Source organism: Schistocerca serialis, chromosome 5 (genome assembly GCF_023864345.2).
Source record: "Schistocerca serialis cubense isolate TAMUIC-IGC-003099 chromosome 5, iqSchSeri2.2, whole genome shotgun sequence".
Lineage (NCBI taxonomy): Eukaryota > Metazoa > Arthropoda > Insecta > Orthoptera > Acrididae > Schistocerca > Schistocerca serialis.
In genome coordinates, this window is record NC_064642.1 from 514,510,755 (window position 1) to 514,527,309 (window position 16,555).

Sequence of the window (16,555 nt, forward strand, 5' to 3'; positions counted from 1 at the left end):
TGTCATTACGCAATGTTTGTACGTCCGCTTGTACCTTGTGAATGTCTGTTCTCAATTGATTGTGACCTGTTATTAAGTTTCCTAGCACTTCTCGAGATTCTTTTCCCCCGTATTCAGTATGACTTAGGTGTAACTGAATTTTTTTGTTTTGTTCTTTAATCTCACGCATTTGTCTCGTGGTTTCTGCATTCAGAATTTGAATTGTGTTCGCTATGTCTTTATTTTGCCTTGTCATGGTTTCCGTAATTTGTTCTAATAATTCTGCCAGATTGGTGGTTCCTACTGCGTTCCGACGTCCTACGCTCTGTGTTTTCGCCCAAGTGTTGGTTCGCAACCGATTGCATTGAACTGTGCTGTGACACGTTCCTGCTCGCACTTCTTGTACTCTGTGGTGAGGGAGCTCTGATTGTTTGTATTATGGGTTCTACGTATTCACGACGCAAGTTAGAATCGTCATCGACTGTCTCTCTACTTCCCTGCTCCTCTGTCGTATGCTGACTTATGTTTTCTATGCCTTGACGTACATTATTCTCGTTATGGTGCGTTATATGTCGTATTTCTCGCGATTCTGCATCGTCTGTTGTACTGTCCTCTATTCTCTGTCTATTTTCGTGCTGGGTCTCTACCTCAATTCGCCTCAAGGTCTCGATCTGCCATTGCTAATCTTTCCGAATCCCTTATTTTCTGTTTTAAAAGCAATTCACGCGCCTACTTCTAGTCAACATGCGCTCATACGATCTCACGCGTTTTATAAACTTTTTGTTCACACGACTTGACACTTATTATACCCAAGACTGACATTCCATTCACTTATTTGTTGGGTCAGAACCAACTTGTCAACGATGCATCCGCCACCTGTGCGCTTGCATTGAGGAGAAAACTAAATTCTAACAATTTTTAAAATTCATAACTTAATTATGCTATTGTCTCTGCTAGAATGTCGCACTTTTTATTGAATTCTTTATTACTACCTATCGCTGCAGCTACTGTTTTCAACTATTTATGCCTTTCAAAAAAAAAATTTTATTTCGAAAATTTTTTAACAGGGTATTTTTCTGACCTAGTTAGGCATGTGGCCGACCTTCAATCATGGTATTTTACCATTCTGGCAGGGTCGCCATTTTCTAACATTCAGTGTGGTGTCTGTTTGTTCTATATCGTGTCTCCCTACCACTTTCGCGCAACGACGCTCTGAGTGTGTTTTTTAGGGAATTGACTAGTTTGAACCTGGGACCTGTTGCTGGAAAGGAGACGTCAGACCACACATGACATGTAGAGTTCAGAAGAGTTCAGTGAGACTAGCGATGATATAACCAAATACTTAATGATTTCAGCGTCAGCTCCACTGCACTCCCTGTAAAAGAATCTTAATACTAACTAAATTTAGTGGAAGGGGTTCAAGGCATTCCTATTTTTAGTTAGCTGGTAAAATAACGTCGAAAAAGCAGTTAAGTTTACCATTGGAAATTTTATTCTACTCACAAAACATTGTTTATAAATTGGACTATTGATAAAAGGAAATGTTTTAATACAGGATGATAAAAACCAACTGCGTTCAACAAAAATGTGAACCAATATACCCTGAGTGGGTTTCCAAGTTCTACAATGGATCGAAGGATGGCCTATGCCATATCACATCTATAATCTAGGTTTAAATTAAGTTTCACAAAAGAGAAAACTATCAAAATGGTCTACAGTGACCCTCAATTATCTTTAATTACGTATCTAACTTGTCGTAAATTACAGTGGCTGATGTGGCTTCTCAGTAACTATATAACAGAAAAATCATCGCGTTTCAGATTTTTACTTACGTAGCAAATGTGAATACGATGAGCTTTAATTGACGATCGACACTAGTATTACGCAAAAAGGGGGTGTAACAGATGAGACTTCTGCAGTTCTGAGTGAAGCTTTATGCGCTGTTATGCGGCATCGCGTGCGTTCATTACCTTGTCGGTGTTCGTCAGGGGGCGTCGGGCAGCACAGCTCCGCTCACCTTGCCGTCTCGGAAGCAACTCTCTCCTAACTTCTCCTTGCTACAATTTACCGAAGTTGGTTTAAAAAAACTATCTGGCTGTGTTTTCATCTGACCAATCAGGGTCTCAATGTTAACCTTAAGCTCTGCCTACAAAATTCTGTCTATCCAATGAGAAACGTTATACTTTCCGTGGTGGGGCCATGTTTTTAAAGTTTGCAACGTAACAGAGACGCGAAAAAGTCTCACGCTAAAACTTGCAGCTGGTGTGGTCCTTTTAGTGTTATCGTAAGATCTATACTGTTCTTCTGGAGGGCTCTATCTTTTAACATGGGCTGGGGGGTGGTCCTGACGTAACAGAGGCGCGAAAAAGTCTCACGCTAAAACTTGCAGCTGGTGTGGTCCTTTTAGTGTTATCGTAAGTTCTATACTGTTCTTCTGGAGGGCTCTAGCTTTTGACATGGGCTGGGGGGTGGTCCTAGCTGTTAGCTGGCGACGTTTGTGTCCGTCCCTTATCGTAGGGCCTTCAACTTAGCACGGTTCTGCTCTCGGCTTCTGTTCTCGTTTCTCCCCTCGGAACTGCGTCTGTCTCACGGTGGGAAGGTATGACATGCATTTAGGCATTCTTGTGTTAGTCTATGGTATTCCATTTGCTCACTCGTTACTCGTATTACTTTGGTTAATTTAATGTCACGATTTATTTGGAGCTATGTGACATACTACTGGATTTGCTTATCATGTCAGGGTTTTCATGGAAGGTGTTGGATTTGCCTGCCACCTTACACCTTACAGTAGAGTTCTGCTATGGATAACAATGACATCTTACACACATTCTGAGCTCTAAACGTCACTCATTATGGAGGAATGCTTATTCAGTTTTTCAGACAAGCAAAAGCGAAGTTATGGCACACAAAATCGAAGCTAAGCATGATATTCATGGTCCTGACGTCAAATTTTAATTTTTTAAGTTATTTTACATTGAGAAATAACTTGTTTGGAAGAATTTGTAGCCAGCCGGAGTGGCCGAGCGGTCCTAGGCGCTACTGTCTGGAACCGCGCGACCGCTGCGGGTGCAGGTTCGAATCCTGCCTCGTGCATGAATGTGTGTGGTGTCCTTAGGTTAGTTAGGTTTAGGTAGTTCTAAGTTCTAGGGGACTGATGACCTCAGAAATTAAGTCCCACAGTGCTCAGAGCCATTTGAACCATTTTGAAGAATTTGGAAACAAGGTAGTATTGTACTCTAGAGATAAATGCGTTGGTAGGTTGCGCAGTTTTTAACAGACTGGTCTTGTGTTACGGAGGTTCTAATCTCCATCCGACCATCCTGATTTCGGTTTTTCTTAAGGCGAATTCTTGGATGGTTCCTGCTATAAGGCCACATCGACAACGTTCCTCATCCTTTACAGACCATAACCGTAAGTGTTTACATGCCTATATATGTGAATTCTGTTTTTTATCCTTAAACTGTAATAAAGTTATCTCCAACATCCTTGCAAGTATGATCCACAAATGAGTAAAATTATTACTGTTACTACTACAACAACTACTACAATTACTACTACTACTACTACTACTAGTAGTATTGCTATTATCAATGTTGGACGTCTACAGGATAAAGCAGAAAGACTTGGACAGTATTCCCACCTGAAGTATTATATGGGATCTCTTTAAACGCGGATAATTGCAAATCAGGCGATGGTGAGGGAATTAGATAAGGCAATGAGACACTACAAGTGGATGATGACTGTCATTAACCCTTTGAGTACCAGTGCTTTCTTCCTAAAACCACCGTTTTATAATTTTTTTGAAGTATCAGAGCTTCCAGTATGCAACCACAGATGCTGCTGCTAGACGGAGACATCTGATGGTACATTGATATAGTTCTGGGAATGTAGTGCATTGTAGCAGTTACTTAAAGCGTCTAAAGCAAGAATCAGCGCGGAAATTACGCTACGTGACTGTAGGAGAAAGTGACATGCGGTTTTTTATAATGATCATACTGAGGAGGCCAATGAAAGTGAAAGTAAGTAAACCTGGAGCTGTTTTAAATTAGAGTTTGCAGTACAGCTGAGTGGTAGTATATAGTTTCGATAAAAAATTTATTAAATTTTAGGTCCACTTTTGCTTGTTATGTAAAACTGAATTTTGTTTTAGGTATTACTGGTTCATGTCAGTTTGGAGATGTGGGACTGTATCGAGAAAAAAATGTGGATTTGTTTTCAAATATATACATGAAATGAAGGGTGGTTACAAACTGTATGTCCTAGAGGAGCGAAAGTTAAACCATCTTCTCAAAATAATGGACTGCTTTCTTTTTTGCCAATTTCTTTTGTATTCATTGCTTACTATGATAATAAAGGTTACATTAGTAAAAATTTCAAAATTATATTTATTTTCATGTAGTCGCGAATCAAAGGGTTATGAGGCCGAAGTAGAGACTATATGAGATTCAGACTGGCTGCAGCAAGAAGATCATTTCTGAAAAAGGGATATTTGTTAACATCAAGTATAAATGGAAATGTTATGAACTCTTCTTCTTAATGTATTTGCTTGGAGTGTAGCCTTGTATGGAAGTCAAACGTAAGCGATAAACAGGTCAGACACGAAGAGGATAGAAGCTCTTGAACCATGATGCTAAATAAATATGCTGTGGATTATACGGGTAGATCGAGTAACTGATGAGAAAGCACTGAATCGAATTGAGGAAAGAAGAAATTTATGGCATTACTTGACTAAAAGAAGGGCTTGTTTGATAAGACACATCCCGATACACCAAGGAACAAATACATTAATGCAGAGAGGAATGGAGAGAAAAAACTATAGAGGGAGAACAAGGTCTGAATGTAGTACGGAGTTTGAAATGGATGGAGGCTGCGCTAGTTACGCAGACGTGAGAAGACTTAACACACGGTACTAACGTTGAGGGCTGCATCAGACCAGTGTTTGGACTGCAGACCGCAACAACAAGCAGCCGATAGCCGGGCCAAAATGTCCAGCCGAAGGTATACCCATTTTTTAGACTGAGTAGCAGTGACGGAAATATATAGAAATCAGTGATTATAATTACAGTTCCTGAAGTAGAATGTTGAATAGTTTTATCACCTTAGGATCAAATTGAGTACTTAAGCAGTTCAATTCTCACAAAGCGACAAAACAATTTTCCGCTGCATGAGCCGGCAAAGTGGCCACTTAGCTTTAAACTCAAAAATAAGGGATAAGGAACTGTTTTAACAGAGAACTAAATATATTTTATTGTGATACAGGTAAAATTTAAACGTGTTCCTGAAACCCTGTACAGAGCGTGAGCCTAGAGGGAACACAATTCGTACTTAGTCCACTGGTCTTCTGGCATTGAATTTGAACGTTTTCTTCGTTGTAGCTGCACCCACTATCTTCATCGTTGTCATCAGGGAGAGTTCTTCTAGGGTTGTGGTTCCTGATTTTCGCAATTTTTTTCTACCCTTCTTCTCGTCGGATGCTTTCCGTTTTTGATATAGGAAACGCCGCTATACATAGCCTTCAAAATGTTATCTGTAACGCAAGTGCGTTCGAAGCAAAGAACTGTCATTGAGTTTCTTTTGGTGGAAAATTAGAACATCGCAGATATTCATAGGCGCTGGCAGAATGTCTACGGAGACCGGGCAGTGACCAAAAGCACGGAGAGCCGGTGTGCGAGGCGTCTGTCGTCATCAGAACAATGTCGCGCAAAGCTGGTTGATCTCCCGCGTGCTGGCCGGTCACACACAGCTGCGAGCGAGTCCTGCAGTGTTGAAACGTGCGGACACTCTCATTTGAGGAGATCGATGGAACACAGTGAAACATTTCGCCGCTCAGCTAGATGTCTGTTGGTAATGTTGATACACTCGCCCACCAATTGGGGCACTCAAAGATTTGTGCCAGCCTGGTTCCTCATCGCCTAACAGAAGAGCATAAAGAGCAACGACGAACTACCTGTGCGGAGTTGCTTGCCCGTTACGGGGCTGATCGTGACAATTTTTTTTCGAACATTGCCAGGGGCGTGAAACATGGGTTCACCACCTCGAACCGGAAACAAAACTTCAATGCATGGAGTGGCTCCACAACATCTCTTCTCCGAAGAAAAAGTTCAGAGGCGCAGCCTCAGCAGGTGAAGTCATGGCGACGGCCTTCAAGGACTCTGGAGGGGCCCTCCCTCATGGTGCAACGATCAGCTCTGAAGTGTATTGCGCTACCTTCATGAAATTGAATAAACGACTTCAGCGTGTTCATTGCCACGAAAATGAACTTCTCCATGACAACGCGAGGTCCCGCACAAGTCTGCGCACCCGATAGGAGCTCACAAAACTTCATTGGACTGTTCTTTCTCACCCACCCAGCAGCCCGAATCTCGCACATACTTCCGTCTGTTTGGCCCAATGAAGGATGCACTCTACTGGGAACGGTGTATGAGTGATGGGGAGGTTGTTGATGCAGAGTGGTACTATTCGGTCATTCAGGCCTTTCCGGTAAGATTGCGTCAGGCCATCGCATTGAACAGAGATTATGTTCAAAAATAGAGTTTTGTAGCCAAAAGAGTGGGGCATAATATGGTCTATCGGAATCCTGAATAAAACCGACCAGCTCTCTGAAGAAAAGATGTGTTGCATTACATACTGAACGCCCCTCATAAAATCCACAACAATCATTATAACTCTGAGGATCGGCACAGCAGACAGATTAGGTTTCTCGGATTGACAGAGCCCTCCATGGAGAGTAAGCTGAGACATAGCCCGAGTGACGCAGGCACCTCATAGCCCCTGCGCGAATTGCCATTTTGCCCGCCATGGTCACTTTTCCCGCCTGTCCCAAAGATGTAGGTATGCAAGAGACACCTTATGTCACATGCAGTGAATACACTTTAATGTGGAGCACAGAGAGGAATCGTTAGCGTTAGGGTTGCACCCGGAACAAGTCCCGCCCACTCATCCCCCCGGAACAAGTCCCGCCCACTCACCCCCGCTTTTCCCGGTCTTTGTTCGGCGCCTGGGCATCGTTTCAGTTGACCCACGTGGTTTACCGCGTTCGGCTGCACTTGGAGTGAATGTTGAATTAATATCTTGCTAGGTCTTAAATTTTGCCAGATAGTTAAAAGACACGTTACAAAAAACGTGCACAATTGGCATCAGCTGTGCCAGGTACTTCCACAGCAAATATAAGAGAAAACAATTTACCACTTAATTCTTTAAATACGAGAAATCAGTATTCAGACGAATAGCCTATGAAGAAACATACTTCTATGTGAGAAAAAGCACCCAAAGCTAAAACAGGAAAAACCTACCCTCAAAGAATAATTTGCTTGGAGGAAGAGGAACCACAGTATACTTGACACTTAAGTTTCGGAACTCAGACAGTACATGTCAAACAAGCAACAATGTTCACTATACTTCCAGAGCGCATCAAAATTACTTTGTTATTGCTAGATCGATCCAAGCTGTTTTTGCGTTTTATTCACTGAATAGTTTTGCTGAAAAGTTTTAGGGGTGGAAGAAGAACTAACACAGCATGAGGACGTTTTACAGCCGTCGACACTGCACCATTAACTGCTCTGTGACAAACATACACATCATCATTATTATTGTTAAAAAATGGTTTGAATGAGCCGGCCGAGGTGGCCGAGCGGTTCTAGGCGTTAGCCGGTGCATTAGCTCAGCGTGTTCGGTAAGAGGGTTAGCAGCCCTCTGTAATAAAATAAATTGAGCTGATCGATCAACAGCGAACTTCAAGGGATGTCATATGACGTCCGCCCCGAGTAGATGCAACGAACAACAGCGAACAAAATGAGATAAAAAAAAGGCGCTTAATCCGGAACCGCGCTGCTGCTACGGTCGCAGGTTGGAATCCTGCCTCGGGCATGGATGTGTGTGCTGTGCTTAGGTTAGGTTTAAGTAGTCCTAAGTCTAGGGGACTGATGACTTCATATGGTAAGTGCTCAGAGCCATTTGAATTTTTGTTTGAATGACATTTACGAAATTAATAAACCTTTTGGTTAGAAACAGACAGGACAAAGAATAGCGACAGATTATTTTCCTGAGACGTTTGCAACAGCATGTAGGACACTAATCACACAGAAATAGCCACAATTCTTTGTAACCGCTTTTATAATGCGCAGGTATGGCATTGGAAGAATTTACAAGTTAAAATTAACCAATTATCGCTGCAAATACTAACGAAATATGTCACATAAGCAAATATATTATTGCTTTCATTAGGCATTTCTACTTTACGGCATTCTTATATTCTTTACATTTCGTGAGCTACTATGAGGGCCTACATAAACAAAACAACTTTGACCTATTTCTATATAACGTTGATTTTAGACAACAGAGTTATTCGACTGCATCTGTGGCTTTACTACCGACATGACAAATTCAAGACCATTTTTTTCGCATTGTATGTTTGCTCTGCTGTTTTCCTCAAATAAACGTATTATAATAAGTGAGTTAGTTAATGAAAATTTGTCCTTATTGCCCTTAAAAAAAACATCACGTTATTTTTTGTTTTCTATTACTGCCGATGCTTTCAATTCTCTATAACAATTTTTATTTCTTTAATATGCAGACTCATATTATATTACTATCCAGAAAAACTTAAATTTCTTATAATTACTGAATTTCATCAGAGTGTTACATATGCTAACAATTTTGATGTAGTTTTCAGATTGCGGAACTGGCGGCTGTTTAGGGGAGGGCCTTACACTGTGGATAGGCATGGAGGGGGGTGAATGGGCGGGACTTGTTCCGGGTGAAATCCTAGCGCTAAGGGCACGTAGCACAGAGTAAAAGGGCTGCTGGCTAGCCGGACACCCCGAGGAACAGGCTTGCCACCTGTGGTGGCGCAAGCAGCCCACAAGCGCTCGAGGCGTCGCGGCGCTGTGCTGTGATGACACTCTTGCGTCCCCCCCCCCCCCCCCCCGCCTTGCACGGCCTGCTGGCCACACTCAACTGCAGCGGCGCGCTGGGCCGCCACAAATACCCGGCAGTGCCTCGCGCGCCGCCACACGACACGCACTGAACACCCAGAGGACGCCCGAGACGCCACCAATGGCCGACTTCTTCGTCAAGGCAAGTTCAGTGTCGCTCGCACCCCTTCGTCCGTGTCGACACCTACTTCCGGGAGCGCATAACAGGGACACTTTTTCTTCACATCCGCCCTAGGTTTCCGGTTCTACGGCTAAGAAAGCGTACCAGGATGTGGCTATGCTACCCAGTCTTTTAAACCTGAAGTCTCTTTCCACGTAATGACATACGAGGCGAATGTGTCTTTTTTTGCGTTCGAAAGCGACGTACCTTTTTGTTTGCTTTCTTTTTCTTCTTTGAAGCTTCTGAAAATGAATCTTCCTGTAATTGCAACATTTCGGTAGCTCCTCAATCTTTCCTATCCGCCGCTGTCTGTTGCACCATTAGTATTGTCGTCTGATTAAATTTTCATGGGCGGGGTTGACAATCATGTAGAATATTTTAAAGGACATCATGTTCGCCGTTGACTGTAGAAATTATTTACTTCACAACTGCATTGTCGGCCTTGGGCCGTTTGGAAGTGGTACTGCAAAAGCTAAAGTAATACAAAAATTAAGCAGAGTACTTGTGTATAAAAGAAACTACACAAACATATCATGTAGACAGAGGTATTATTACAATAATGGTGAAAATAATACATCTCTTACATTTTGCTTCAATACATATTGTACTTCAAAATATTCCGGTCCGTATACCTGTCATCGTCAAGAATAGGCCTTTTCACTATAGACATACAGTAAAATCAGACGAGTGGGAAGCTCTGTACATCGTGAAATGATGTAAATTACATAAAATGTTAACATTATTCAGCGGCTGGTCCCGGCGGAGGTTCGAGTCCTCCCTCGGGCATGGGTGTGTGTGTTTGTCCTTAGGAAAATTTAGGTTAAGTAGAGTGTAAGCTTAGGGACTGATGACCTTAGCAGTTAAATCCCATAAGATTTCACACACATTTGAACATTTTTTTGAACATTATTCACGTAAATCACTACAAACCAATTAACATTGGTAACATGTCACACAATTGGCATCATTTCTCGATGTACAGGACTTCGCACACGTCTGATGTTACCGTATTTCTATTTTTGAGTATGACATGTACACACTGACAGAGGATTTTAAAGTCTGACATGCGCAGAAGAAAAATGTAAATGATGTATTATTTTCACCATTTTTGTAATGTACCACTGTCTACATATATACGAGTGCACTCCGTGCTTCATTTTTGTATTCTTTTAGCTTTTGGAGTACCACTTGAAAATGGCTCAAAGGCCGAAATTGCAATTGTGAAACAAATAATTTCAACAGTCAACGACGAATATGATGTCCTTTTAGAAAAAGTACGCTCGAGTTCTCTCTGTTTTACTAGACTGTACGACATATAGACCCTCCTTCCAGAAGCGAAGTAAACCAACCATAATATCGACCTACTCTGCGGATCCTTTGGTTTTTTCAGATATTTCCTTGTTTACATAATATGTTCTGCAGTGACTAAAGAACCTTTAAATTACTAAACGCGGTATTTTTTCTCTTAACAACAAAAAGGAACTCACTGCTGATATGCTGGTATTCTATATTGTTATTTATTTAACTAGAAACAGTTTTTCGGTTTCATAGGCCGTCTTCAGGTGACAGTTGAATGTCGCATCCATACATAAAATGACGGATGACTTACAGAAATGGTTCAAAGGGCTCTGAGCACTATGGGACTCAACTGCTGAGGTCATTAGTCCTCTAGAACTTAGAACTAGTTAAACCTAACTAACCTAAGGACATCACAAACATCCATGCCCGAGGCAGGATTCGAACCTGCGACCGTAGCGGTCTTGCGGTTCCAGACTGCAGCGCCTTTAACCGCACGGCCACTTCGTCCGGCGATGACTTACAGAGACACAACTAATACAGATACAGATTGTTTACAAGGAATTATTACATTTTTACACTATGAAAGGTACCGTTACATTGCCAACAATTAATTATGATAATTGTCATATTGCTGTATATTGCATTACTGAAAAGTTATTTAACGGAGGAAAAAATGAAATTGTGCTTGGTTATTTAAAACTAAGCTAGCATTCTTAGTTAAAATGTTTATGGATTTCAAATTTAATACTTTCTCTTGAGGAAATCTGTTCTTTTCCTGATGGACAGTGTAGAGCGGTGCTTGAATTAAATGTGATAGGAGATTATCAGAACCTCTTTGGAAAGGGAAGGAAGAGAGTTAAAGTTTAGCGTCCTGTCAATGCTGAGATCACCAGAGACGAAGTAGAAACTTGGCTTGGACAATAATGTAGTACAATTCGGTCACGTCCTTTTCAAAGAAACCAGTCCCCCATTAGCCTTAACCCTCGATTATTAAACCTCCTAAAATTAATGAACGCAGTTGGTACCAATTCGCGATTCCCGCCAATCTGGTTTTGTCCTTATAGGGAATAAAACAAGACGTTTGTATTTATTTTGTAAGTGACATACCACTGGAGGCCTTATAAGTGTAATTAACTGGTACACAAATTATAATTTATGACTTCCTTTGAATAAAATATGGAGTAGTAAAATTTACGATTGTTTAGCAACAATGTAATATTTTCCCCCCTTAAGTGTTCTAGGATAATCGATGTAGGGGATCTGGATGGCCGTAAAGGGATATGAACCCCAGCCCTCACGAATGCGAAGCCATTGGGTTAACCACTGCACCAACTTGCTCGAAGAAGCTACTTTGATCTTATTTGTATGGGCAGCATTAGCAGTAGTGTGTCTTGACAACATTAGCATGTAAGTCATCCTCGTTATTTACTACTTGTCGCTGTAGATGGTGTGCAAGAACTGGGTTGTTTGTTGTTAGTCTCGTCATTCATGAATTCTGGATGTGTATCATGCGTATTTCTGGGCTGTCGTCCTAGGAGGGTAAATATATTTATGCTTTGGTTTAGCTGTTTGTCTGGGGAAGGACGTTAATATGTCCATCATATTCGTTCAGTAAGTATTCCGTATCCTCCTTGTAGTTGTGGTAGTCTTTATTGAGTTAATTTCTGCTGCTTTGTGTACTATGTCGGAGAGTGTTATGCAGCGAAGCCGCAAAATGCTTCTGGATTAGCGTATAGTATTTTCCACCCGCATGTCGTTAAGTGGGCCAGCTACCTCACCAGCCTTCTCAGACGGACTGATCATCATACGCGTGACTGCTACGGTCGCAGGTTCGAATCCTGCCTCGGGCATGGATGTGTGTGATGTCCTTAGGTTAGTTAGGTTTAAGTAGTTCTAAGTTCTAGGGGACTGATGACCACAGCTGTTAAGTCCCATAGTGCTCAGAGCCATTTGAACCATTTGATGATAATAATCTATAACACATTCCCTCACTCCATTAAATATTGCGGAGAAGTGTAAGAACACTGACGCGCAGTCTGTTGATCAGGAACTACCCTACCGGTTCTGCTCTCCAGCTAGTGCTGCGTATTATAATTATTTCACTACCGGGAACTGAGTTTTCTGTACTCGTTCGAGCAGCTCTATTTGTTCACATCGGTTCTCCAGGAGCGCGTGCTCTTTTATTCATGATGTTCTACTTTGCATTTGAACGTAACGGTATTATTGATTTTCCACGCAGGATCTCTACGACTCATCATTAACATGTACTCTCCAATTTTCTTTGACATTTTGTGTCTTCTATACGTGTAATTAGGATCAGACAATTACAATATCATTATGTTTACCGTATTTCTTTTACAGACGTCGTATACGTGTGATAAGCATAATAGATTACCAGGATCCTTTTAAATTACAGTGGGCGACTTTCTGTGGTTTCAAGAATAATCTGCATCCCTGATTACATACAGAGAGATACTAATAGCCAACTCGTGCCCGTACATAGCTGTATAAGTTCACACGTCACTTCTTTCTCTTACATTGTCCGCCGAAAACATTGTAGAGTGTGTAACTGAATCTTCTTTGTCAGTACTGAAACCTACGCCTAATATTTTTAAAATTCCCTCGGTGCGTCATCTTCTCACTGGGTAGCTGTGCGATTCAATTAGCTCATCAGCTCGTAGGCTTTACCCTAACGTGGTGATGTGGTTGCATTCAATTGGTTTGTACCTGTTCTTACTTTATACTTTACGTTTGCACATTTCATTAATTTTCATCTTTTTCTTATACACAGTTACGTGCTTAAGACGTAACGGAGCTTATTTTTCGCAAAGCATTGTGGTGTCTTTGATGTTGACAGTAATGTACGCTTTATTTTTAAATTTCGTTCGACTCCCTATCAATGGTTTACTGAAGCTCATCTGCTACGGTATTCCTTTCGAATAATTTTTTGCACGTATTCTTCCACTGGACAAGTCATGTTAACGGAAGGTTGTCTTGTTTGTTTCCTACACAATCTTTCATATAAACCTTTCTCAAGGGTCCTTTCTAAGTCTTTGTACATCAACAAGTAGTCCTTTTTTTTTAACTGAAGAAAATAGTCGTTTCTTCGTCTGTTATTGTGATCTTAGACAAAGTAAATCACGAACTTCTGTGGTGTCATTCTATGACGACGATGGAGACATAACTAGGTGAATAATAAACAAAAGTTTATACGTTTTATGCGGTACGTTTTTCTGCCCAAATCTTGGATTGAAAGAGTAGGTAAATCGATGAAACACATTTTTGAAAGCAATCAGCGGGCAAGTCAAGATATCAGTTTTCATCCTGCGAAAATATAGTTTTTTAAATGGCCTCCGATTGTCCTCTATCGTGCTTTCAGCCAAGCCCAAACTGTAAGGTTCAGCCCAACTTACCGTACAAACTACGTTCTTTATGTATCTAGAGAGTACATTTCATTTGTACAAATGAAATATACGTTTATACACTACACACTGCATTTGCATCATTTGACGCATCATCCATACAACGTATAAACAGTAACGGAACAATGAAAACTCCCGCCTATACCGACACTTACGGAAGGACTCAAACCCGCGATCTCCACTTTACGAGACAGCGAAACTATCCTCTAACCACAGAGGCCGGTAGTTACTCACTTTTACGACAGCAAGAGAAGTCTTTTTCTCAGACCTGATTGATGCCAGATCGGCGAGTGCCGTAGCTCCAGGAGGTCGGTGTTCAGCGTTGACGCTCACAACAATACCATTGAAGCTAGTGTAAGGCCTTGGCACGTGATTTTTCAGGATACCGAGTCATTGATGTGATGGAAGTTAGCCAGTGACAACTGCAAGTATCAAGAGGTGTTTACAGCCAGACGTGATCGCTACCTGTTGCTCACAACCCGCAGCGTAATACCTGGTAGAATGCAACAGCACAACCATCGAAACTGTGCGCAGATACTCCGGTGAAGATGGACGTGAATGAAGTCTGTATACAGGTAGCCTGAGTCACTTAATCAAGAAATCATTGATCAGAATGCTACGGGGCGAATAAACGTTTTTGATTAGGGCACTTAGAATGAAGTCGTCACCAGTACTACACTTTCGTGCACATTTAGCTCTTCCTAGGGGCATCTTTTGTGTGTTCTTTTTGATGAAACTTAGAGTAGTATAAGTAGTCACCCTGGCAAACAAGAAATCTGTACACGATGATTCAGCTGTCTTTTTATGCAGCCCGCAATTCTGTACCTGGCCTTCGAAAATCCCGCACGAGATTTTCATATTCTCTCGCTTTCTACGCGCAAACTATGAGTCCTACAGAAAAATTGAACAGGACCCTTTTTGTAGGAAATTTATTGTAGTTAAATTTTGTACTGGGATACGTTTCCTCTGGAGGAAACGGTTTTCGAGTTATTCAAGAAAAATGTACAGAAGTGACCTTTAAACGCGCTTTCCACCCCACATTCATCCGTCACGAGTCAGGATTTCTAGTATGTTGTTCGTGGCACTCCTCCTGTCAGAGTACAAAAATTTACGACTGCACGAACTATTCCTGATATTCAATCTTTTTTGGTCTCTATCGATTGGCTACTACGCTACCAGAACATTTGGATATTTCGTTAACATTATTAATTTAAACGTGTAAGTGAGGATATTGTAAACGTTAGGCCTAACGAATACAACGGTGTAATTCTTTATTTTATGCTGATAAAATTCACAAAATTGTTTCGTAAAATTTATACAGAAGGCAAGTTTACAATCTGTAAGTGCTCTATCACGCTGATGACCTAATAAAGCAAGTCAATGAAGACCAAGAAAAGGTCGAATCTGCGAAATAATTCGTGCAGTCGCAAATTTTTATAAAGTGGTAGGAGGGACTGCCATGAACAGCCTATAGTAAATCCTGACCGGTGTGGGGTGAGTTTGGCAGTGGGAGTGTGTTTCAAGGTCACTTTTCTATGTTTTTCGTGAATAACTCGAAAACTACGGTCTCTTGTGAAAACGTACTTCAGTATAAAATTTAACTACATTAAATTTCCTACAAAAAAGTTATGTTCATTTTTTCTCTAGGACTAGTAGCGTACGACAAGCGAGATAATATGAAAATCTCGCAAGCGGATTTTGAAGGCCAAATGTAACATTGCAGTTTGCATAAACCGATATCGGCAGGGGCAGCTCAGTCACACTATGTAACCGCCACTAATAGAGGTCGTTATTGTTATTTAGACGTGTTATCGTCTTTCCTGCCGTACTTCCCTCCCTCTTCCTATATTGACGCTATGGGTGTCTTACACCCACCATATTTTTCCAAATAATAAATAAAATGTATTTTAGGTTTGACTAAAATGCCTCCCGGCGGCAGAGCTATTTTTTAAATGTCACTCGCCATAGAACACACGCACTCACACACCGCACACACACACACACACACACACACACACACAAACGCGCGCGCGCGCGCATTCTTCTTCTCCTACACTTGCTTTTCTCCCACAGTAATTTTTCTAGATACTGAGTAAAATATGTACCAGTATTTGTTGAAACACCGCTAACTATACCAGTAAAAAGACAGACAGGCGTCGGTGAATTAACGTCTTTTTGGTACTTATTAGTGAACACTAGATCCCTTTATGAGGTATTAGCCTGTTGCGGTGTTCAGTCCGAGGACTGGCTTGATGCAGCTTCTCATGGTGCTTTATCCGGTGGGAGCCTATTCACCTCTGAGTAACTACTGCAACCTACGTCTGTTTCAACCTATTCACCGCAGTCATCTCGTAGTCTCCCTCTACAATTTTATCCCCCCACCCCACCCTCGCTACACTCAATAACCAAACTGGCAATTCCTTGATTCCTCAGGATGGCTCCTACTAATTGATCTCTTCTTTAACTCAAGATGTTTCATATATTTCTTTTTCCCGAAATTCAATCCAGTATCTCTTCATTAGTTATTCGATCTGTGCATCAACGTTCAGCATCCTTCTGTAGTACCTCTATTCTTCTTTTCTCAGTTGCTTATCTTTCAAGTTTGATTTCATTCTATGATACACTCCAGGCAAATACCTGACAGGGCACGAGCAGAGGCTGTTGTGGGCATCCAAGTGGTCGAAATAAATACAGATGTTTTGCCTCAAATGTATCCATTAGAGTTTATTCAACCAAGATTACGACTGGGGGGTAGATGTGGT

General features: G+C 41.4%; 1 protein-coding gene across 2 annotated transcripts in view; it reads left to right on the forward strand.

Annotated features, from left to right (window-relative positions):
• LOC126482284 (uncharacterized protein ZK1073.1) overlaps positions 1 to 16,555 on the forward strand; it is a 564,828-nt gene that overhangs the window by 394,225 nt on the left and 154,048 nt on the right. The window contains exon 1 of one of the 2 annotated variants that reach the window (XM_050106273.1): positions 8,953 to 9,054. The exons of the other annotated variant lie outside the window; for it this stretch is intronic. Coding sequence (XP_049962230.1) covers positions 9,034 to 9,054 — 21 coding nt within the window. The 5' untranslated portion in view covers positions 8,953 to 9,033. Of the gene's footprint in view, positions 1 to 8,952; positions 9,055 to 16,555 lie in introns of those variants that run through there. 2 annotated transcript variants of the gene reach the window in all.